The 24,286-nt window shown below is 38.7% G+C and overlaps 1 protein-coding gene across 1 annotated transcript; it reads left to right on the top strand.

Annotated features, from left to right (window-relative positions):
- Positions 1 to 317: 317 nt before the first annotated feature.
- On the top strand, positions 318 to 24,217 carry SLC26A4 (solute carrier family 26 member 4). Its single transcript, XM_066550808.1, has 20 exons — positions 318 to 472; positions 804 to 943; positions 3,072 to 3,182; positions 4,824 to 5,014; positions 5,465 to 5,629; positions 8,171 to 8,323; positions 8,435 to 8,517; positions 9,469 to 9,616; positions 11,977 to 12,090; positions 12,841 to 12,918; positions 13,111 to 13,206; positions 14,449 to 14,555; positions 15,894 to 15,963; positions 16,280 to 16,372; positions 16,474 to 16,569; positions 17,463 to 17,693; positions 19,150 to 19,204; positions 19,521 to 19,666; positions 20,820 to 20,903; positions 21,414 to 24,217. The coding sequence occupies exons 1-20, from the start codon at positions 318 to 320 to the stop codon at positions 21,435 to 21,437; spliced, it is 2,340 nt and encodes a 779-aa protein (XP_066406905.1). The 3' UTR covers positions 21,438 to 24,217.
- Positions 24,218 to 24,286: the final 69 nt, after the last annotated feature.

Here is a 24,286-nt window from a genome sequence, read left to right as displayed (position 1 = left end):
GAGGGCACGGGCGCTGTCGGGGCGGTCGCTCGGGAGCGCCGGCCGGAGCGGGGCTGACCAGGGGGCACCGGGGGGAGGGCGCACGGAGGCGTCGCCCGGGCCGGCCCGGAGCCGGGTCTCTCTGTTTCCCCGTAAATAAAGCGTCGGGCCGTGGGCGGCCGTATAAATGCGGCTGCGGCGGGGCCGCCTCGCCCTGCGCCAGGCCGGGGAGCGGGCGCAGGCAGAGCCGCGGTTCAGGACGCGGACAGCGCTGCGGGGCCGCGGGCGCGGCAGCGGGGCCGGCAGGGGGGGCCGCGCTCGCCGGCTCAGGCGGGGCCATGGCCGCGGGCGGGCGGGCGAGCGAGCCGCTGGCCGAGCTCAGCCACTACGTGGTGGCGCGGCCCATCTACAGCGAGCCCGGCTTCCAGGAGGAGAACGAGCGGCGGCCGCCGCTGCCGCCCACGCTCCGCGAGCGGGCGCAGGCGGCCTGCAGGTGGGTCCGGGCGGCGGGAGGGAGCCGGGGGCGCGCTGTCCCGGCGCCCGCAAACTCCACCCGCCGAGGCATGGAGAGCCCCACACGCCGGACACATCCCTGCTCCCCTGCCCCTCACGCCGGACACATCCCTGCTCCCCTGCGTATCGCACTGCCCAGGGCGCGCTTTTGACACCACTACGTGCCCCGTCCCGGTCTGGCAGACAGGGCTGTGACAGCCACTGCCCCTTAAATTTAAATGTGCATCAGCTCAGCTCTCCGTCACTTTGGGGTTCTTGGGGCGCTCCAGTTGCGGCTCCGTGGGGTGTGTTCATCACTTGTTTTCTCGCAGATGTTCAAGGAAAAGGGCCTTTCAGATTGCCAAGTCCTTTCTGCCCATCCTGGAGTGGCTGCCCAACTACCGGGTGAAAGAGTGGCTGATCAGCGACATCATCTCGGGGCTCAGCACCGGCCTCGTCGCCACCCTGCAAGGTAAAGCCAGGCACGCCCGCGCTCCGCTCCCCGGGGCGTCCCCATAAGGGAGCCGGCTGAACACCAGAACGTTTTGCAGATGGAATTACAAATCTGAGGCTTGTTATTTAATACTAGATATTCGGTATTATTTTGCAATAAATAATTTATGGTTTTAATTTATTCCTTTTTCTTTCCTTGGCTAGAAGATTTAAATTTCCTGTGGTGTGCTACAAGGATGTATTTAACTTTTTTTCCAGGCATTTTACTCAAAGAGTATTTATTTTTATATTTAAAATTTTAATTACATTGTGATAAATCAGATAGGTTGTGTGGTCTTATTTCTCTTTCTTGGTTGTCTAAGCCTATAGTTCTTCTGCAACTGCCTACAAAAATCTAGTTATTCCCCTAAAATAATGCAACCCTAATATCTAATCCTCTTTAAAATTTTTCACATAAGGTTGTTCAGGTCTCTGCAGAAGACAACCATCAAGGAGGTGGTGATGTATTCAGATTATTTAAAAAATTAAACTTTGTGGATATTTAGAGTACATGGCTTGCAATATTAAGTTTTCCTTACTTCCTTATTCCATTTGTTAGTAAAGCTTCAGTAGATGAATAAATAGGAAAGTGTCAGAAATAAGCAGAAATTAGTTCAAATAAGCTACTTAAGGAAGACTCAGGGGGCAGAACCAACCTGCCTGAGGCAGCATCCGCCTAAGACAAGACTGACTATAACCCTGATACATCCAGTAATTTAATCTCAGTAAAGTTCTTACACTATTTTCATTTTTTTTCGGGACTGCAGCAGGCAAAACTAGCTGTGTGAACCCCACACTTTCCCTGAATGGAAATTCAGTGTTTGCGGAAGAGGACAAAGATTTACATGGGAACAAAGAAAGCAGTTTACGCATTCCCGATTAGACACAAGTATTCTCTCCTGTCTGTTCCCTTGGAGCATGCTAGGAAGGCAGAGACTGGCAGGAAAAAAGCATTACAAACTTCTGCCCCAGGCTGGGGCTGACCTGAGAAATAAAGAAAGTGATTCTTTCCCAAAGAAAAGTGTCAGAGCTGGAAGATCCTTGCTGAAGGTAATGGCACAGTTACAGGATCTCTGTGCCTTTTAAAAAGGAAGGGCTAGATAGAACTTTCATATTACTTATAGCACCTATTGTGCTCATACTATAACCTCCTTATTTTTTTTTTTCAGTGCTCTTATTTTATCCTAAATAGAATCTACTTGTAAAACCAATTTTTAAATATACTGTCTGGTCTCCCACCTGTGCATTAAAAAAAAAAAAGTAGAAAAAAATGGAAAAACCCAAATTAATGCAAATCTACACCTAGCTATAATTAAAAAAAAAAAAAAAAAAAAACACCCTGAAATTTTAGAACATGAATTACAGGAAAAATTGGCCAAAATATTTGCAAAAAAATGCTGGGATCTTGAGGTCCCTGAAGTCCCTAATTCCCAGCAACTAAATGTGTTGCTTGCAGTCCTTCAGTCAGTCTCAGTAGTATGACCAGCACTTCAGGACTTGTCATTCTCTCACAGGTTTTGGAGAATCTTTGAAGGAGAACTCTGGCTAACTGGGATATGATTTTGAAAGCAATTTTTTTTTATTGCTTGCTGTATTTGACAGCTTGCACAGGTATGCAAAGGAAGAAGTACCAAGACTCTCAAATTTATGTGACTTGCTATTGATAGATTAGTTTTTACTGGGAAAAGAAGTGGCTCTATTTTCACAAGAGCTGAAGATACCGAAGCGTATTTGTTGTGCAATAACTCAGAGACTTGTGCTTGAAATTTCTGTCTGAAACTAGAACCTTCACACATCCTCCTTTTCTTTTAAGAAGCACACACTTGCAGCAATGTTATCCACTTAGGTTTCTGTCTCAGCCTGTGTATTGGGCTCCCTATGCAAACATGGGAACATCTTTCAGTACTCAGCTACCAGCATGGGATGTACAGTCAATTACAGTCATTGATACTCACTCACAGGTGTGCCTGCGACTGACTTACAAGACAAAACATATTCTAAATTGCATCTGCACCACAGCAGTAAATCTTTCTGAAAGACTAATCTAGACAAGATAGTAGATTGCTGAGAGATTTTAAATATGATATTTTGATGATCTATCATTTCAGGTTTGGCATATGCTTTGCTGGTTGCAGTCCCTGTTGGATTTGGTCTCTATTCTGCTTTTTTCCCCATCCTGACATACTTTTTCCTGGGAACATCAAGGCACATCTCAGTTGGTAACTGCATGTGTTCAAGTTACAGTGAATTATCTATTTCAGTGTTAATCCTTACTGCAGACATTCATATTTCATACAATATAACTACTTTCTGAAACAAATTGGCTATGGTGAATATTAACATTGGTGGATCTCCGGAAATTAAGGCTTATTTCTTCTTTATACAGGCAATTGTTCATAATAGCTAACTTTAGGTATGCCACTGCTTTTTGCTTGAATTTGTGCTGAAGTTTAAATCTTGTCTTTGGCTACACTCTATGCAAGAAATTACAAGCTCAAGGCCTCAGTAGGCAGTATGAATGACAAACATTTTGTCTATCAGCTAAAGCTCAAGATGGCTAAAACAGAGCTGTTTCAGTCTTCTCTACAAGCCTTATTTTCTGCATCCTTTTTTCATTACTGTGGACAGTATCTTCTTGCCTGTCATGGAGACCCAGAACTTGTGTATCCACTCCAGCCTCACTGTAGGGCCTCACATCAAGGCTATGGGTAAACTCTGTTGATTCTTTCTGAATACTTTCTTTAGAATATGAGGTTTGTTTCCTGTCAGTTCTCACACTTAAAATTCTTCTTACAGCTTGATCACTGAAGTGCCTTCATTCTAGTAAAATCTAATCTTTTCTTGTTCCTATCTATCAAGAACACATTGTTTTCCCCTCCCAGAGCTTTGGCATGATACTACACTTTTTCATCGGCTTTCTTCTCTGCTGCATCAAAAGTCTTTGTATGTTTTCTCAACTTTGTTAGCCTCTTCCTACCCTACCAAGCAGCTCACATTTGCTATCCAGATCTGTCTTGTTATGTCAACTTATGGTGGCATTCCTACTTTCTAGATTATCAAACATTCCTTTTTTTATGCTTTTCCCAATGCTCTTATTCGTGAAGTGTCCTTTAAGGTATCTATAAAATTAACTTAACCTTCTTTAAGACATTTTGTGACATTTTCCTTTTCTTCATAATTTTAGTAAATAACTGCAACAAATGCGATTACTTTTAGATTGTGTTTTGCTGACACAATGATCACTTTCTCTGTATCTTGCCCAAAGTATAGTTTCAGTCATCTTTAGCCAATATAATAGCACAATACTGCCAAAGATGTAGTCCTACCCATTGGATCATGTTCCTGCCACATGTGTGTTGTTGGGAACCCTGCTCATGTGGTGTGCTGGATCAGCTGAAAACTAACCATGACAAAAAAATCAAAAAAACAACCAAGAAAAAAAATCACAAGCAAACAAAGAAACCCTAAAATTCAAAGAAATAATTGTTGCTTTCACCTGGATCGGTTATCTGTATTGTCTGGTTATGATGCAGATACAAGGGAGATAGTTGGAGTGTGTTGAACATGTTGCCACTTTTGGCCTTGGTACAGTCCTAAATTGGCTCAAGGAAAGCATGAAACTGCACTTGTATCAGTATGTACAACACAAGTTATTTAAAGGAGGAGCAGTATTTAAAGAAGGTGCAGTATTTTTGTCTCATGTATGCAGTGCCTGTGGCTCTTGGCCCCCTAATACTACCAATGTACCCCAATTACAATATTACATTATTTTTTTGACGTAGAGTTCCTTGTCTAGTCTGATAAATGTTGGCTTTTTTCAATATGTGTTAAAGTTCAGTGTGCTCTGTTTGTCATTACAGGTCCATTCCCAGTGGTCAGTTTGATGGTGGGATCTGTTGTATTGAGCATGGCTCCGGATGAGAATTTTCTCATAGAAGGCAGTAATGCTACAGGGACTAATGTCACAGGGGCACTGATAGACACTGAGTCCAGAGATGCACAGAGAGTGCTGATTGCAAGCACTCTCACATTCCTGGTTGGAATTTTACAGGTAAAATAGTTGACTTGAAGACACAAGGTTGACACTGCTTTAATGTTAATGGCAGAAAAATGCCTACTACAGCAGTCAGATATTTTCATGTAGTAAAACACAAAAATGAAGGAAAGTTATCACAAACTTTTAAGAGCTTCATATCCTGTGTGGAGTCTCTGACAGCATGACTGGGAGCACAGAGAGCAGAATAGCCCTGCCTTGCAGACCAGAAGACCTGCATGAAACAGAGTACAATGGTGCATATCCTGGGGCTTCCTTTCACACATTGCTTCAGGTCTCCTTTATTTCCTTGGATGGACAATACTAAGCTACACTAAGCTGAAATGGGGGAAATATGGTCCTAAGACTCTGCATCAACAAAGAGAGAAAACAAAGCGTAAGAAATCTCCAAATAAAAGTGTACCTTTTTGTTATTTAACAAGCTGTTATTCTTCATAATTTTTCCAGGTTATATTTGGAGTTCTCCAGATTGGTTTCATTGTGAGGTACCTTGCAGATCCATTAGTTGGGGGATTCACAACTGCAGCTGCTTTTCAAGTGCTTGTGTCACAACTGAAAATAGTTCTGAATGTTTCAACTAAAAATTATAATGGTGTCCTTTCCATAATATATGTAAGTATGCCCTTCTAATCTGCTTTGGTTTTATGACGGGTGTTATTATATAATTGCTTATCTTCTGCTTCCATTTCACACAGAGATGGTTCATATATATGGTAGTAAGTATAGGGCATTCCTTTAGTTCTCCCTTTCATGAAGATCTGCAGCTGTTTATTTTTAGCTGTGGGGCTCTAAATAGCTGCCTTTGGGGTTCCTCAGACAGAAATTGCCATCTTGAAGTCTTTTTCAGACAGAGCACTTTTTCATATGAAGTTTAAATGCCAAGCAAAACAGTTCTTCACTTCTGGAGACTACAGTTTGTCCCATCCCTTGCTTTCTCACTTATTGTGAAGGACATTTGATCATTTATTAACCCTATCAGGTCATCTCCCAAAGCTCTTTACACTTAAACCAGCAGGTCACTGTGGTAAAAGGCATTGTTCTCCATTTCCCACTGTAGCCATGCATGTGAATTCCTAAAGGATACAGATTCCCACCCTTTGGCCAGGTATCTACTGGTTAGCAAATCTGAGGCTGATTGTTACTCTTACAACTCCATTTGTTGATCTTTTAGAAAATGCTCAAATGGAGAAATGTTTTGGCTGCATTACAGAAATACTGAATTCCTAGAGGTCTTGTACTACAGAATAGTATCCTTTCCCAGGAAAATTATTCAGAGTAGTGTCACTGACTTCAGCATGAAACTATCCAGGTTCACAGTATTTTAGATGTTCCATAGCACTTCATATTAGAATAGCAGATTTCTAAATGAGGCTGTTTTAGGGGGGAAAAAAAAGTATTTGGAGATTTTACCTGCCAGTTCTAGCAACCAGACTAGGAAAAATACAGCAGACATCTAGATTAACAATAATAGGATGAATATAACTATAAACAGCAAGGTAAAAAATTAAAAAGGGATCTGGAGGATTATTTGTGGGGGTAAAAAATTATTTTCTTAACAGGCCTTTTCAGAACTAATGAAAACTCTTCCCCTCAGAACAAGGAAAGTTAGATGAGTACTTACTGTATAATATACCTTACAGCAGACCTGGCAGAATGATGGACTTGTTAATCCAGCATTTTTTTCCATCTGTTTGTTTATTGAATGAATGGTATAATTTAGTAGAATACAATTTTTGAGAGGACTGCATGGTTCTTCCAGCTCCAGCAAGGCTGAGTGGGATGCTGACTTTTTAGGTTAAAGTTCAAAGCTTCTGTGTTCTTGCAGGTGAGCCAGGTGAATGTCTTTGCAGGTGCATGTAGAGCAAAGAAATTGTTATTTCTGGTCTGCTCAACCAGTGATTTGCTGGGTCTGCTTCAGCAAGTTTTGGACTTGCTTCAGTAGTGTTTAAAAAACTGCAACACCAAGCATCCAACATTAGCAGAATCTGCAGCCAAAGTTAGGAATTTACTGTTTCCCTGTGGAGTGAAGCAGTGCAAGAGGTGCTCAGCCATTCTCATGGGATCTGTGGTAAACAGAAGAATGGGCAAGAAATGGCTTCAGTCAGCCAACGGAGGGCGTCTGATTCAGTGTTTCAGGAAGGCTTCTTTACCTTAGGAAACATAGTCAATTAAGCACTTAGATGTTGTATTTCCAAACCAATGTCTGTTCAGAAGGGTGGGAGTGCTGCTGCTGCAAACCTCCTCTTATGTTTATACCAAAAGCTCATTACTGGGAGAGCTAACCAGGATGCAAGGAGTCTGTTTCTAGCCCCTTTTCTACCAGATGGTTCTGCTACAGCTACTTCACTATGCATGGGATAATTACATTTTCTTGGAGACAGGAGGCAAGTGAGAACTACCCTGATGGTTAGGAGTGGGAGAGAGTAATATTTGTGACTTTCTGTTATCATCCCTTCATGTTTTCTCTGTACAATAACTTGTAATAAACAAGAGGATCAAGCAAGGGCACAGGAAGGGTAGAGAAGGGAGCAGCCTATTGCAGCCCAGTTTGAGTGCTCCAGTCTGGGGCTAAACTCTGCTGGGAGGGTTAATTTACTGTAGAGTGAGGTTTAGTGGCTGCTTTTCTGAAGTGCAGGATTCTCCACAGCCTGGTATGACCTGTGTGTTCACACTCATTCTCTGTTTGTCAGCAGTCAAAATAGGAAACAAGTAATGCACAGACCACATGAACTGGGCATGAAGTGAACCAGAGCTTTGCCTGTGGGTCTGCTAGCTCTCTTTAGAAAAATGAGGATCTCCCTTGCTATTTGTCAAAGTGAAGAAGCTCCAGATCTTCCCTTCCTTTCTCTGATACAGGTAGAGGTAAAACACAGTTAGAGAGTTAGCTCTTTTTACTTAGTATTAATTGACTAAAATTGGGAAGCAGAAGCCCCCTGTGTGGACAATTCTTGCAGTTATGCTTTTCCCATTAAATTCACTATTAAATCCATTTACTGATAGCACCTTGACAATACATTTTCCTAAGGCTTCTCTAGGCTTGAATGAAGTTACTTGGCCTTTCCAAAACCCTATGCATCTGGATCATGTCATGAGTATTTGCACATCCTTCAAATGGACATGGGCATGTTTTATGCTGTCATTTTTGTTTTTCAGACTCTTGTTGAAACATTTGAAAAAATTGGGACCACCAACATTGCAGATCTTATTGCTGGACTCCTCACCATTTTTGTCTGCATGGTAGTTAAAGAAATAAATGATCGGTTCAAACACAAGATACCTATACCTATCCCAATAGAAGTTATTGTGGTAAGCAAGGGGGCTTAACAAAAGCTGAAAACAGATAAAATTGATGGGTCTAGGTACAGGAAGACAGGAGCTCTTTTTAAGTCTTAAAACTGTTGTTTTATCTTATTACAGACAATAGTAGCCACTGGCATTTCCTATGCTGCTGACTTGGAAAAAAAATACAATGCAGGCATTGTTAAGAGCATTCCAAGAGGGTGAGTTTTTTTGTTTTGTGGGGAAAAGGTATTATTTTAATTGGCTAAAAATGACTGTAGTAAGAGAAAATGCATAAAAGAAACATTGAGAGCTGTAACCTGAGTTTAGAACTCAGATCTGGAAATTTTCTGAGTTTTACTTCTGGCTCTATCAGTTATGCCACCCAAGTGTGTTGCCCAGCTTTCCTTCTGTAAAGTGGGCTTAGGAATGTCTGTCTAATTCATGAAGTCCATCTGAAAATTAATTACTTCCTGTTCATGAAGTGACTATGGGACTGTGGAAAATGGTTTTAAAAAATAATAATTTTTAATAAAGAAATTCTGCATAGATTTAATTTCTGTAATCCTGAGTTATCCCACTGCAGTTCATAATCCTGCTGCTACTGTTATCCCAAGCAACTTTGTCACTTCCATACTCATAGGAACAAGGATGTTGAGGATTACACTCGTAGAGACTTCCACTTGAAAGATTCAGAGCACTTCACAGTAGTAACCTTCACATTCCATTTAGTATTCAGGGCTTAATTAATTAAAATTTGTGGAAACACAGTAGGGGATAAAATGCTTCTGAGATCTTACTGAAGAAGTATGTTAACAATAGTATGAAGTGGCATTAACATATTTATATAATTCATCACACTATTCAATACATTCTTTATTCGATGCTTCAAAAAATGTAGTTTTTCACTTTGCTATCATAAGGCCAAATCTCAGTCATGCTGAGAACAATGGGGACTTTGTTGCTGACTAATACCATCAGGATTTGGGCTGGGGTGAGCTAGATAAGCGTGTTCTGTATGTCAATGGGCTGTTTCCACCTTTTTATTAACTTGAAACATTACACTTCATATTATAAGCAACCTGTATGCCTCTGCCTCAAACTCCTTGACAGTTCTGGTAAGAATGGAATTCAATCAAAGTTGTAACACCAATATATTTTCTAAATGCTAGGTTTTTGCCTCCTGAGCCTCCAAATGTCAGCCTGTTTTCCCAGATGATTGCAGCCTCCTTTTCCATTGCTATCGTTGCTTATGCTATTGCTGTGTCTGTGGGGAAGGTATATGCAACCAAGTATGACTATGCTATTGATGGAAACCAGGTATGTATAACCAAAATAGTTTATAAACATAGTGATGTTTATAATGTAAAACATGCTGACTTATATAGCCAAATGAAAGAAACACCATTCACACACATTTTTCAGACAAGCGCTAAAGTCTGACAGGAGAAATCCTTTCAACTCTTGGAAAAAAAAAATAGCTGAAATGGCCACATAGAGATGAGCCAGATCCAGCTGCAGAATGGGCTTTTCACGCTGTTTCATTCCTTCTTTATTGGTCTAGTGACTGCAGTAGCTCTGAAAGGGCTGAGCACTGTATAGGAGAATTTTCTGGTGATGTCAAGTTGACATGGCCTAGCAACCTACTTTCCATTTCCACTTGTAAGGCATATTTTGAGGTGGGTTGCTTGGGCAGATGAAGGCAATGTCAAGCTAAGAAGTTGCTCTGGACAGCTTTATTTAGGCTTAGACTTCATGCAGGATTTGAATCAGCTGAACTTTACAGTTAATAAATGATTGTACTTCTCAGCATGACTCCAGTAACATCAATATAACTGCACTTGTAACCTAACAGATCAGTCCTGCAGCTTCACACAAGTTACACACAAGTGCCTACCAGCATATGAACATGCTGGAGTAGCTGTGTGCACTAAGTGGCTGAACTGCTTTAAGCATTGGTTTCTAGGGGCACAGAGCTAGAATGTGCCATGAGCTGTGCATCACAAGCTCTTACAGGATTCCTGCATTTGTTCAATGTCTTCACTGGGGGTTATGTTGCTCGCCCGTGGTGAGGAATTAAAATGTCAGAAAGCTTCCTCATCCTGCATCTAGGCTAATTTTTAATTTTATCCTTTGAGCATATTAGAAAATGCCTGCACTACAACCAATAGATGAGTATTTTGTTTATTGAATCCTTTATTTTAGTCCTAATGGATTACATAAAGTTTGACTTTAGAAACTCTGCTTTGCTGTATATAAGTAAATTATGCTTCTGTTTGTCAGTTTACAATCCTCAAAGGTCATATCTGGTAACACTTGGTCTTAAAGGTGACAAAAATGCACCAACTTTCAGTTTAATAAATCTCAAAGCATAATACATAATCCTAGAAGTGCTGTTTATGCTGTTCTGTTGTTGAATACGTTGTTCTGCCAGCAGTGGTGTGCTTCAAAGATACTGATTAAATATTGTAGTAGAAGAATCAGTTTATAAAAGCAGAGTGCCTTCCTTTCAGTACTATGTTATGAATTTTACATGTAGCAAAGGTTAAATGCAGCCCAGGATGATGAGCAAATAGTTTAGTTGATCTGGAGAAGTTAAAATAACATCATAAAAGCAGGTAGTAAAATAATTTTGAAGGACAGGTTGATACTATTATCTACCAATGTCTACATTATCTTCATAGATCCCGATCATTAACACCTAAGAACACTAGGAACAATACCTCCAATATTTTCTCATCAATCACAGTGGTTACATGGGAATAGTCATGAATCATTTGTCTGTTACTGCTCTTGTGGTTGGAGCTAAATGAAAATTTACAGGAAATTTAGTTTTGTACAAAAGAAGGGAGACAGCCAAAATCAAATTTTAGATTATATTTTAAAAAGTTTGCAGTGAGTGAAAAGCTCTTGTGCCTGTGTCAGCTTGGTGAAAACAAGGTTTCTGTCAATTATGTGGGGTTGGTTGCACACAGCTCCCAAATTCTTGATTTCCCAGCAGAGGAATGGCCCAGATCCCAGGACATAAAGCTTCCAGGGTCCTTGTCACTTGAGCAGAAAAACCAGCATCAGTAGGTGCTGGCTTCAGTGACCCTGGGGCAAATCTATGAGAGTGCTGCCTCGGACTCAGTGTGAGTTCATTGGGATGCTTAGAGTGAAAAATTTCTGACTTAGCAAACTAGAAGTTTTCAGTGAAATTGTGCATTATTGCAAAGTTCCTTAACAGTTCTACTAATAATACAGTGCTTTGCATTAGTTAAAGTCTTGTCTAAACTCAGACTATTGTACTGAGTTTAGTACAATAAACTTGTTTAGCTTATGATACCTGGAAGTTAAATTTATTCTAGTACTCATTTCTTGATTCAATTATTCCAGTGTAATTCTTAGAAATGTTAGGTTTGATAACATTGATGAAAGTTTTAAACACCTTTTACTCAGATGAGTATGTCCACTTCAGGGGGAGTAAACCATCTTCTTTGTGTTGGTTTCCAAACAGAGGTAGCTGCACTGGCACAAGAGGCACTTGTGTAAACATTTAACAGCTATAACTAGTTCATACTTTTCATAATATTATTGTGCTACCTACTTTATCAACTACTGCAGAAGCTGCTGCTGTCTTTCTCCATTGAAAAACTGTCTTCAGGCATCTTTATTTACAGCATTATCCAATTATCTTTCAGGAATTTATTGCCTTTGGGTTCAGCAACATTTTTTCAGGTGCCTTTTCTTGTTTTGTTGCAACTACTGCTCTTTCACGGACTGCAGTCCAAGAAAGTACTGGTGGAAAGACTCAGGTAATGGCCTCTTCTTATTAGTACTGTGCAGAGGTAAATTTAATTTTGTGTAGTGCACAGATTTCGCTGTGAGATGAAAATAGTCCTAAAATGATTGCGTTGCTGGCACATGGAAAGCCACGGCTCTAGTAGTGAATCATTTTTGTAGCTCTGCCAGAAGAGGGCAATCAAGTTTTACATAGCATGAGTTACCTTAGGGGTCAGAGATCTTTTAACTCTAGTCCCCCAGAATTTCATTTCCAATTAAAGGACTGAATTTATCACAGTAGGATGTGGGAGGAAATCTCTCCCAGCTGGCTATGATATCTTTAAACTGCCGTATGCTGGCCTGAGCAGCTCTGCCATTTGCCATTCACCATCAGCTATGGAACATCTTCATCATGATGAGTAAATTACTTTGTTCTACCAAACTATAGCTGTGTGGTTCTTAATAGTGAAAAACTACAGGTTATCCAGCAGCTCCTTTTCCAGCTTACACACAGACTGCCCCATTCATCTGTCTTTGTAACATAACCCCTCAAGAGCTACTACCCTGTGTTTGTTTAGACTTCCTGCTTAATTGAATTCCCTCTGTGTTAGCTGAAGTGAATAATGGTTGCCCACATATGCCTAAACATAATGGCACTTTGGCAGGTCTCCTGTTCCTAAAGAAATGTAATGTGCAACTGTTTGTAGTTTTCTCTTTGTAATCCTAGAATCAGATGATAGAACCATAGTAAGTTCATTTCCTATAAACACTGTTCTTTGCAGGTTGCTGGTATAATCTCAGCTGGGATCGTTTTGATTTCTATTGTTGCCCTGGGGAAATTGCTAGAGCCCTTACAAAAGGTACTGTACTCTTCTGCAGCACAGCCACATCAGATCCAAATGTTCAGCTATGATGGGCAAGATTAATATCCCACTTTAAACTGTGCTATCTGATTCCAGACAGGGCTGTGGTTTATAGTGTGTGATGCTGAGCACTATCTTAATATGTATCTTTGCTTCTGAATACCACTTTTTCATTATTTTTCTTCACAGTCTGTGTTGGCAGCTGTAGTCATAGCTAACTTGAAAGGGATGTTCATGCAAGTGTTTGATGTTCCCCGTCTATGGAGACAGAATAAAGTGGATGCTGTAAGTAACCTAATTTTTTTTCCTCCTGAATGTTTTTGTCCACTTTTGGGTTTTTTTTACCTTTTAATACCATCCAAGTTTCTCTTAACTACCACATAAGCAGGATTTTGTGGGGTTAACATCAGAAAACTTTTATGTGTATCCTCAAAATGCAAATGTTATGAGGTCAGTAAAAAATTACCATTTTTAGGTCAGTATTCTGCTAATCTTCTTTATTAAAGAGTCAGAGACCTTTCCTTAATTCATGTACATATATTTCTGTTGTACCACATGAACATCCCATTTGCCTGAATAATCTCAGATAGTCCTCAGGAAAAATGGTTTTTTGTTGTGGTAAGACTAATCCAAGCTAGGATGTGGATTCATTTGGCACGCTAAGGGGTGTATGAAGAGACTTTTCTTATGAACCACTATAACCATATCTCAGGGTACTTGCTTACATCTCCCACTGTGTATTCTGTGGAGCAGACCTTCACTGTGGATCTTAGGGCAGAAAAAGATTGCATGGAAGACATTTTTCCCATTATTTTACGGTGAGTGTCATTGGGCAGTACCTGTCTTAGATCTCAGATATTTTAGTCAATCATTTACTGATTTATAGACAAAAGATTCCACTGACTTCAGTGAGAAGTGCAAGCACTCAGCTTTTAAAAAATTGAGTCTACTGCATGGGCAGTGATGTAGGAAAGAACTGAGGAGTGCACTTCAACTGTTCTGCCTGAATATTCAGTGGAGATCTTAGAGAAGTGCCATCAACCTGTTAACATGAAATACCTCTCTTTGCAACAGTTCTTTCTGATTCTTAAATGTCACTGAGAAATCCCCTTCCTTCCTTGTCTGTCTGCATGGGGGGCACCTTACAGTATTTTACATCTTGGTAAAATAAAACTCTTTCCAATTTTAAGAAAGATTAACAAAGATTGCCATGATCAGAAATAAGAAAATGCATTGCTTAATTGTATCTCCTTTAATTTTGCCAAAGGAATCAGATCCTTAAAAAATATTGTTATTGAAAACCCCTTTATTTCCTAAAAAGCTAACTATGCCTAATAATATCATGGATGAAAGCATCTTGGAGGAAGAAGAAGACTTCTGAATGGAAATCAGCAGATTGCTACTGTGCTACAATCAGCTCCAAAGTTAAAATCTGCTTCTCATATTACCTGGTCTAGTGTTTCTTTTGTGTGATTAGGAGTCATATGTTAAAATGAAAATACTTTACATTTGTTATTTCTTCTCCAGATGATCTGGGTTTTTACATGTATAGCATCCATCATTCTGGGACTTGATTTGGGATTACTTGCTGGCCTTTTGTTTGGATTGCTGACAGTTGTGCTGAGAGTTCAGTTGTAAGTAATACAGAATCAGAAATAATTCTTAGTTTTATATTATAAAAAAGGAAGATAATATGCTGAAATGCAAGATGATTTGTGGCAGAGTATCTGCTTTGGTTTACAAAAATTTTGAAATGAAAAAAAATCTGTTTCTTTTAGAACAAGACACTCTTTGTGTCCTATCATTTAATTACACTGATAAAAGAGAAGCTGCATTATTTGATCAGTATTTCATATCATGTTGGCCACTCTGGTGGTACTTAGCAATATGTTTTATATGCAGCCACATAGCTGAGTTCTGAAAAGGTACAGGAACTTTCTAGATCACATATAAACAGATGTATGGCTTTGGTAGTGAATTGATCATTATAGTAACTCTCAGCAGGTAATACTACTACAGTATGTTGCACATGCCAATAACCTTTTCACTTATTGCTTATACAAGACTGATTGAATGGCTGTAAAAGAAGAGCAAGAGAAAGCATGAGAATAAGAAAAAAAATTGTGTGTCTGGCTGATTTGTTGCTGCTTAAAGAATATATGGGAGTGGAGTGGTGAGAAAAGGTGGATTTGAAGAAACTTATTCAGTCATCTTGTTCTTGTTCATTGACCTTTTATCTGAAAATACAACATTACTTCTTTCCTTCAGCTTGGAGTTCAGAGAGTATGGTAACTAGCATTACCAAGATATAGTTGCACTGTCAGCAAATGCATAAAAATAAAGCCTTGTAAAAATTGTTACACAATAGTAGATTATAAAAAAAATTAAATTTGAAGAGCCTCAAAAAAGCATTCCCAAATTCAACTCAGATGTTACCAAAATATAAAGGGAAGATGAAGCCTTACAAACTTCAAAACAATTTGCTTCAGCTGTTAAATATATATCTGGAGACTGCAAAACATTTTGGTTTTGTTATTGACTAAAATAAAAATTTAAAAGGTTGGACAAAAAGATTTACATAATCTGAAAATAATGCAAATGCATTTCAGTTGATTTGAAATGAAAAAAAGCCATCAATTCTTTTTTCAGTGTAAAAAATTGGTTTTTTAAACTTCAAGCAAACTTATTTGCTTTTAAAATATTCTTCTGGTTTCGGAAACCAACTGAACAAGTTGTTCACTCAGCTCTTAAATCAAAATGGTGCATTAAGTAGGCTGAGACCAAAGTACCTTGTTTTTATAAAGGCCTGTTCACTACAGTGACACAAAATATCTTCAACACTTTTGCAAGTCTGTTGGTTTGGCATTAGAAAGCAAACTACAGGAGTCAAAGACACTTTGTATGCAGCAATCCCTTCAAATCTGTGAGTGCCCATGTATGACATTTACCTTCACTGTCCTTACTTCTGTTAGTCCTTCATGGGGAGGCTTTGGAAACATTCCTGGCACAGACATCTACAAGAAGGTCAAGGACTACAAAAATGTAAGTCATGGCTGAATTGTTTTCCTTGAGTCTACACATCAGTGTAAGAAAAGGTGGTGCCTTGCATATTGTACATAACTTGAATTTGGAATGGGGTATTCAAGGATAACAAATTTCAGCACCCTTTTCATCCAGATGGTTGGTCCATCTTGCACGTTGGGGCTGTAAGCTTCTAAAAATAGAACTCCCTCAATCATCAACAAATCCATGCAATTTTTAAAAATTAGATATGTAGTCGAACTGCTGAAATAGTTTAACTGCTTCTTATTGTCAAAATGTGGCTCTTGCTGTTTAACCTTATATTCTTTGGCTACAGGTTATAGAACCAGAAGGTGTGAAGATTCTCAAGTTTTCAAGTCCAATTTTTTATGCTAACATTGATGGACTGAAAAGCAGCCTCAAATCCACTGTAAGTGAGAAGTTATGGGTTTGGAAGCTTCTTAACTGTCCTTGAGATTTCCTCAGAACTATACTGAGTTAAGTTAAATAATTTTGGTCTGTTTTCTTTAGGTGGGATTTGATGCAGTCAAGGTATATAATAAGAGACTCAAAGCACTGAGGAAAATACAAAAGCTAATTAAGAAGGGAAAATTAAAAGCTACTAAGGTAGGTCTTTTTAAAATTATTTATATCTATTTTTTCTCAAAGGGTTACTGATGGAGCTTTTTTGTTAAGGTCTAATTATGAATTACTCTGTACTCATCTTTAAAATAGAGATGAAAAGTGTGACTTACTACATGGTAGTACAGTTCATAAGTAGCATACAGAATTTATAATACAACTTAACTCACAGTTTTAATCACCTAGACCCTAACTTAACTTAGAGTTTCTAACGACCTGCACCCCCTGCAGATCAGGTGAGGTATTAATACATGGTTTAATGTATCAATATAACAATTATAATCTAGATTTAAAAACTACATGAAAGAAGTTGAGTCACCAAAACTCAGAGAAAATAAAAGACAGTGTAGGCATCCCTGGCCCCTGGGGGTGTCTCACTGTTGGCAGCAGTTTTGGTCCAAATGTCCCACACAGGACTTGCCATAGAGAGTGCTCTGTTATGGCAATTCCTGTGTTACATTTCCCTTTTCTCTGATGGGGTCACCAACTACACCTGGTTGCCCACATGCCTGGGACCTTCAAGGCCAGCAAGGAAGGGAGAGATCAGCCTGGTGCCCAGGAACCTTGAGGCTGGCAGGGAGAGGAAGAAGAAATTGATTTTGTTTGTCTGATTGGTTCACAGGACCTTCAGGGCCTGAGAATGAGGGAAAAGGGAACAAATACATGACCTGCTCAGCCACAGAGAATGGCTTCTTGCCTTAGAAAATGGCATTAGTTATGCTACCCACTGTACCAGGATTGGGAGCAAGGGATACTGGTCACAAGTGTCTATGTCTTGTCAATTCCTTCAATAGAAGGTACCACAGGGTGGTATTTTCTGTAACTCCCAAAATTTACCCATGATTAAATTCTATATTCCATATATTGTCTGGCAATAGAATGGCATCATCAGTGAGCCTGGTATTAATAATGAAGCTTTTGAGACTGATGAGGAACCTGAAGACAGCCAGGATCCTCAAGTTCCCACCAAAGAAGTAGAGATCCAGGTGGACTGGAATTCAGAACTCCCAGTCAAAGTAAACATCCCCAAGGTGCCCATCCACAGTCTCATTCTTGATTTTGGAGCAGTAACCTTCTTGGATATTGTAGCTGTGAGATCAATAAAAACGGTAAGGACATTTTTTTCTGATGTTCTGTGAAAATGAAACTAGTCAGTAGTATGTAAATCCAGAGCTGCTAGCTGAAATTAATTTCTGAGTTTTAAAAAGTATGTTGTTGAAAAATACCATGAAAATATAAATATGAAAATATCAACAAGAAAGAGAATATTAGTGGTGTGTGTATTTAAAGTGGGAAAAAATGCATTAAAAGAACAATATGAAGGGTGCATAGTCAAGTACTCAAAATAATTAACTGCAAAATGTGGTCCCCTTATATGCAAATGTTATAAAATATTCTAGTTATATATTTTCTTTCCACATGCCTCCTGCTTTAATCTGGGCACAAGATGATGCTCACTCAACACAGAGGTAGTAAAACTTTCATTTTACCATCCCAGTTCAGTTTTTAGCCATAAGATTTATTTATTCATTCCTTCATTTATTCATTCATTTTAATTATGAAGGAAGAATGATTCATTTCTTTATAGTATTTTCTGTGGCTAGTATCAAGTGCTTCATCAACATTCATTAATTAATCTTCAAACTCACAGTACATAATAAGGAGATTATATGTCTTCCTAGGAAGAAGGAAATGAGGTGTAAAGATTAAGGTCTAGTATTTCCATTATTTTTTGGTGCCCAGTTACAAGTGTGTAGGACCAGATTGTTCAGTCTTCATTTTTTTCTGATAGTTCTCATGTTCAGATTAATGCTTTCAGTAACATAATTTTGCAGTTGGGACTACTTAGCCTATCTATAAAAGCAGATCTTTACCATGACTCAAGTTTATCAAGTAACAGAAATAGAATTAATAATCACCTCTGAAAACACTAATCTAAGAGACTTGCCTGCCATCAGGGAGCCAGGGGTAGATTTTAGTCTCCTGCCTTTTAACTAAATGAAATACAGGAGCAGTGTGTGTCTTGCATCAGCCTCCTGCCTAGGTACATGGAACATGGGGTTTGTTGACATGACTCTCTCCATATGTAGCTTTTTCATCCAAGGACAGGTCCATCTGTGCACTGCATGAGGGAAAAATCTGTGTAAAAAAATCTGCATGTGCCAGTGAATGAGTGTACCATACCACACATACATGAGGGAAACAAAGCTCACTCAGCCCCATGTGGTCTCCCTTGGAGAGATGATTATTTGAATTTTGAGAACAGAATGACAACCTTAATTGGCAGCAATGCTTGTGCATGTAAAATGGGTACTTCCACTTACATAGTTCAAGATAGGACACTTCAGCAACCAGGTACCTGACTAGTGGATCTTTAAGTATAGCAAAGTATAGCAGTACCTTAATTATGATGAATAAACAAAATGTACTATGTGGAATGAAGACAATCAGAAAAAAATAAAGTGTATGTGCCTATACATTACACAGACGTACAAACAGATATGTATTTTCTCCTTACAGACTTTATTTATTGATGTCTTTGTTGCAAACTTTTTTTTTTTTTAGATAATTAAAGAGTTTGAGAGAATTGATGTGAGAGTATACTTTGCTTCATATCAAGGTAAATATACAAGTATTTCTACTTTCACTCATGCAAAATATAAAATGAAGGTGAGAAGGGATCTCAAGATGTGTCTGTGTGGCATCCACAATAATAAATATGTGAACTGTAACACTGATAAGCATTGTTGGCTCCACTGGGACACAGAAAATTGTGCAGTGCAAAGGAGATATGGAAAGTAAAAGTCAAAACTAAACTATAATTGAGGGATTCATTTGGATTCACTCGATTTCTGACAGTTGCAACCATGTATTTTAACTTTTATTTCTTAAATACTTCATATTGTATAAACAAGTTATGACTTTTTTTTATTCAGACAACCTTATATCTCAGCTGGAACGGGGTGCCTTCTTTGATGACACTGTCAGAAAAGACATATTTTTCTTGACTGTCCATGATGCAGTGCTCTACATAAGGAATCAAATGACATACAGTGACAACCAGGATCCCATATTTGAGAAGGTAAGGATATCCAGCAGTACATTCCCCTTCCTTCCATCATCTAGCACTCATTCTGGAAGTTTCTGTGGCACATTTGAAAACTAGACCTAGAACTGTAGTACAAAAAAAGTGGGAGTGTAGTAAATTAGGCAGCTTCTGTAGTACATGAGTATTTTTGTAGATTAAAGGAAGGGTCTGTCAGCTCCAGGAGCTTGTTAGTGAAAAGAACATGAGAAACAGCACATATGGAAAACACTTCATCCTAAGACACATTTTCTGATTTCTGACTACTGGCATCTTAAGAACCTCATCAGCTGGAGGTTGCATTTGCAACATTATATTTAATTGCTACAGATGGAGTTTTCTTCAATGTGTCTGTAATACTTCTTTTGGAACCTGTGACACTATCCTGTGGAGATGGGTTCTCTAATTTTCAATTATATGACAAATATTTCCTGCTTGGTTTAGGCCTCCTGGACTTCTGGATTGTTAGCTGCAATGAATAATCATTCTCTGCTCCCTTTCCCAACGCTCCATAGACTTCTGATCAAAGCCATAGTCTCACTCTACTTGGCATAGATGTGTACAGAAGCTGTTCCACACTAGTGTTAATTCCTGCTGCCCTTCTCTGTGCATTTCATTATTGTATTCTGTGTTTTGTTCAGATAACCAGAACACTCTGTAGCATTTAAAGGTTTGCTGTGCTCTGTAGCATTTAAAAAGCTCTCATTAGGAAAATGGTCCTATAATGTCCTCCTTTCTTTTCACCACAATTCCTTTCCTAGCAATCACTACTACAGTATTATGAATAAATAACAATTAAAATTAATATTACTGATAATTAACTAGGGTAGAACTCTTATTTTTATAACTTTTTCATACTAATTTTTCTGCTAGACATTAACATTTTCATAATGCTATACAGCAATTTAAAGATAGCCTTTATTATTGTTACAAAGCCATAACTAGTCATATGAGCAGAGACAGGCCCAAAGGCTCTGCGATTTTTAAGTTCCTCTCAGCTGAAGTAAATCATCATCTTTGTCAAGGAACAGTAAACAAAAGACTATTCTAAGATGTGGAAGTTATTTTAGGTATTTTAGAGTAAAAAAATAAATTTCAATTATATGGACAACATGTAACTCATCATGTTTCTTAATTTCTTTCTACCAAGATTTCACTCATGCAGGAGTCAAAAGAACCCATAGAGTTCACAGAAGCCAGCCAGCCTGATGATGAACTTGATGTTCAGGAAGAGGTAAGAACTTCAGAACTGAAAGTGTCTATCCCTCTGCCTGTAGCCTTGAGTCATGCTGTGAGAGTATGGCCCTCAGCAGGTACCTGCTCCATAAACACATACTCTCTCTGGATACCGAATGTCAGTACTAGGTGGAGGAAGTCACATTTTTCTTGAGATGGTAGTAGATTATATTTGCTTAATTATCTCCTCATCTGTCTTGCTTTAGGATTACTTTTGCCTTACACAGGCTTATCAGTAGATCTAAATATAAGCAGGGCACCTAAAAGAAGACTTTGTAAGGCTTGAGGCACCAGAGTCCAAAATGATGATCAACTTTCTCCTTTTGTTCCTCCTTTTAACACAGCAGACAGCTTCTTGCACAACCTGCACAGTTTACAGAAGTTACTTCCTTTGTACTTTCACTGTGTTTTTAGTTTACACAAACATGTAATTTTCCCAGATGGTGTATGTATACTGAGAACTAACCAGAGCCTGTTTCTCTCCACCTTTCCAAACCCATTTCTCTAGGCTATGCGCCGACTTGCCTCCTGAAGGACTGCTGGTACCGTCCTGCCTGTGAGAGCACAGCAATATCCAGCCACCAGTACTGTCCATACCAGCATTTTCTGCTATGAAACCAATCTTTGCACTTGAAGAAAACCCTGATTGTTTGTCTGAATGATACAGATCTCTATAACTCTCCAAATTTTAGCTAGCATTATCCCAGAAATATTCTGGACTTTGATTCTGCAAGCACTTTCTGCTATGATATATATTAATAAAAAAGAAAATCAGAAGACTATTGTGAAAGATGTACTCAGTTTTGGGACTAGTCAGGCAGAAGTTGCACTACACTTTTATCAGTGTGTACAGGATGAAAAGCTGCTCTGTGGCCGGCCCAGGAGAGTGGAAGAGACCAAATTCTTTGGATGGCAAGCCTTTTGTTCAATATTTCTACAAAGCCTAGTGAAAGGGCTGGAGTTCTAGCTGGCCAAGGCTTTGAATTCAAGAACATTTGTGTGAGAATATGTGCTGATAAGCCTTGAAAAATGTACCATGATCATTTTTTTCAAGCAATTCCTTAAATTGCTGCAGGTAGTTAGATCACTGAAAGAGGTGACAGGTGAAACTGTCACATGAACAGGAAACAGCACTGAACTACAGTAATACTTCAAATAGGAAAAGTTTCTAAAGACCCTTGGATATGGGTTCATTAGATCTGTATTAATCCCATTGTAGCAAGTCTTGCACTCTGTTAATGATTGTCCCTTAAATAAGGGACAGAGAAGATTATTTTGGCTAGGTTACATAATCTTCATCAAGAGGCAGATCATGAGATAAATTAAGGAAAACCTTAGCCCCTGGGTACTTAATGAAATCCGTAAAACAGACTGATACTGAGTGTAAGCAAGAAAGTCAGAATGTGACCTAGTATTGATATTTGGGTTTTTTAATAGAATATAGATGTATTTTTTGTTTAATGAATAGTTATATTTTTATAGAGATTTTTTTCTTTTAATAGTCTACATCAAACTGCTGCTGTTCTTTGACATATGAAAGTTCATAATGCACAAGTGCAATAATTTACAGAAGATAAAAGATTTGAGCAGCAATATTTTAATTCTTAACTAATATTCTTAGTTTTCATGAAGAAGAAATGTATTTTGATGGAAAACTGACTGCTACCTTAATTTTTTTAGCATTACATTATTTTTTAAATGGGAAAAAACCCTGTGTTGTAAGGAAACAGATAAAAACTGAAGTGTAAGAAATTTCCATAGGTATAAAATGCCTTTAGGTTCAACAATGTGGAAAATTACCTTCAGTATATTTAATTCTCCTAACTTGATTTCATCAGAGAAATTTTCTCACATTACACTGAACAGAGATTTCTGCTGCAGGTGGAAGTGAAAGAGCTAAGCACTAAATAAATTATTCTGGCTTCAGGACCCTAGTGAACTCAGTTAATATCAGGGAAAAAAAAAATCCTTCAAACTTTGGCCAGTTGGACAGTATCTTAAATAATGGATAACAGCACCAATCTAAAATCTGTAGTCTCTTGTTAAGGCACAGACTTCAGCCTTCACAACAGTGAAGTTTCTCAGTACAGACACTTGAATTTAGGTGAGGTTGGTGCTCCAGTCCAAGCCAGCAAACAGCAGGATTGTATTCACAATGGACATGGGCTGTGGGGTGGGCATCTCCACCATCTGAGGATGGGGCAAGTGTTCAAGAGGCAAATCAGACCACTCTGCACCTCTGCAGATGGAAACATTAATTTCTATTGGCACCAGTGCTTCAGCCCAGCCTGTGATTTGCCAATTCATGCTTTTAACTCTACCTGTCTGTCCCCTTGCCAGCCTCTCACAGGAGGCTGGCACTACAGCCCACCTTACTGGCCTGAAGTCCCCATCTTAACAAAGGCCCCAGCTCCTTTGTTAACCTGACTACTGGAACAGCTGCCAGTGCACAAGGCCAGTGACATGTTTTTTAGAAGCTGTACTGCTTTTCTGAAACAGATGTACATTTTAAGTAAAAAGTAAAATAATCTACTTGGTAAGTGAGCTTTCAGCTAATTGTTATGCAGGACACAGTCGACAGAAAGATGGTAAAAAAATGGTTTTGGTGATTTTTTTTTTCCCTCAAGGCAACATCTGCACTGTGAAGTTTGAGTATAGATTCTTACTTGACAGAGATGCCATTACATTCTTTTTTGAACTTTCTCTAGTTCTTGTCTGTACAGGTATTTAAAAAGCAATTAAATACTCAACAGTCTTCCAGTTCTTTTTCCAAACAGGACATCTGATCTGGGATTGTGATAAAATATGATAAAATGCACTTATTCTTGGCCTGTGTATTTCTTCCAGACATGGTTGTTCTTAATTTAACAGGCACAAAATATTAAACGTTTTCTGAAAAACAGCATTTCTCTCAAAGCCTACAGTGGCACAGAAGAGTAAGATGTAGTATGCAGAATGCATTCAAATGCCTATCTCAGTGGTTATGTGCTTAATTTTCTATGTATCCATCAAAATTAAGGATACCAAAATAATGGATTTTGCAACTTTGAAGCTAAAATTCTCTACAGTTTTGTACTAATTAAAATATCTTTATGTTGTGTAACTAGATGTGCTTATCTTTTTCCAGTAGAATTAAAAAGTGGTATTTTTGTATGCATTTTGAGTATTACTGTTCTGTCTTTGCATGTCATATATCAAATTTGGAGATGTATTTTAAGTTTTTTTACACTTTTAAAAAGCTGCATTTGAAAAGTGATTGTACCCATTAACTAGAAAATAAAAGTTGTGCATACTGAAAATGTGCTCCTTGCACATGCGGGTGTCTTCTTTGGTTTTGGGTTTTTTATGTCTTCTCTTGGTGAATTCCTATTATGGGGAGAT

Source organism: Molothrus aeneus, chromosome 5 (assembly GCF_037042795.1).
Source record: "Molothrus aeneus isolate 106 chromosome 5, BPBGC_Maene_1.0, whole genome shotgun sequence".
In the NCBI taxonomy this organism is placed as follows: domain Eukaryota; kingdom Metazoa; phylum Chordata; class Aves; order Passeriformes; family Icteridae; genus Molothrus; species Molothrus aeneus.
This window is presented reverse-complemented; position numbering and strand designations above follow the sequence as displayed.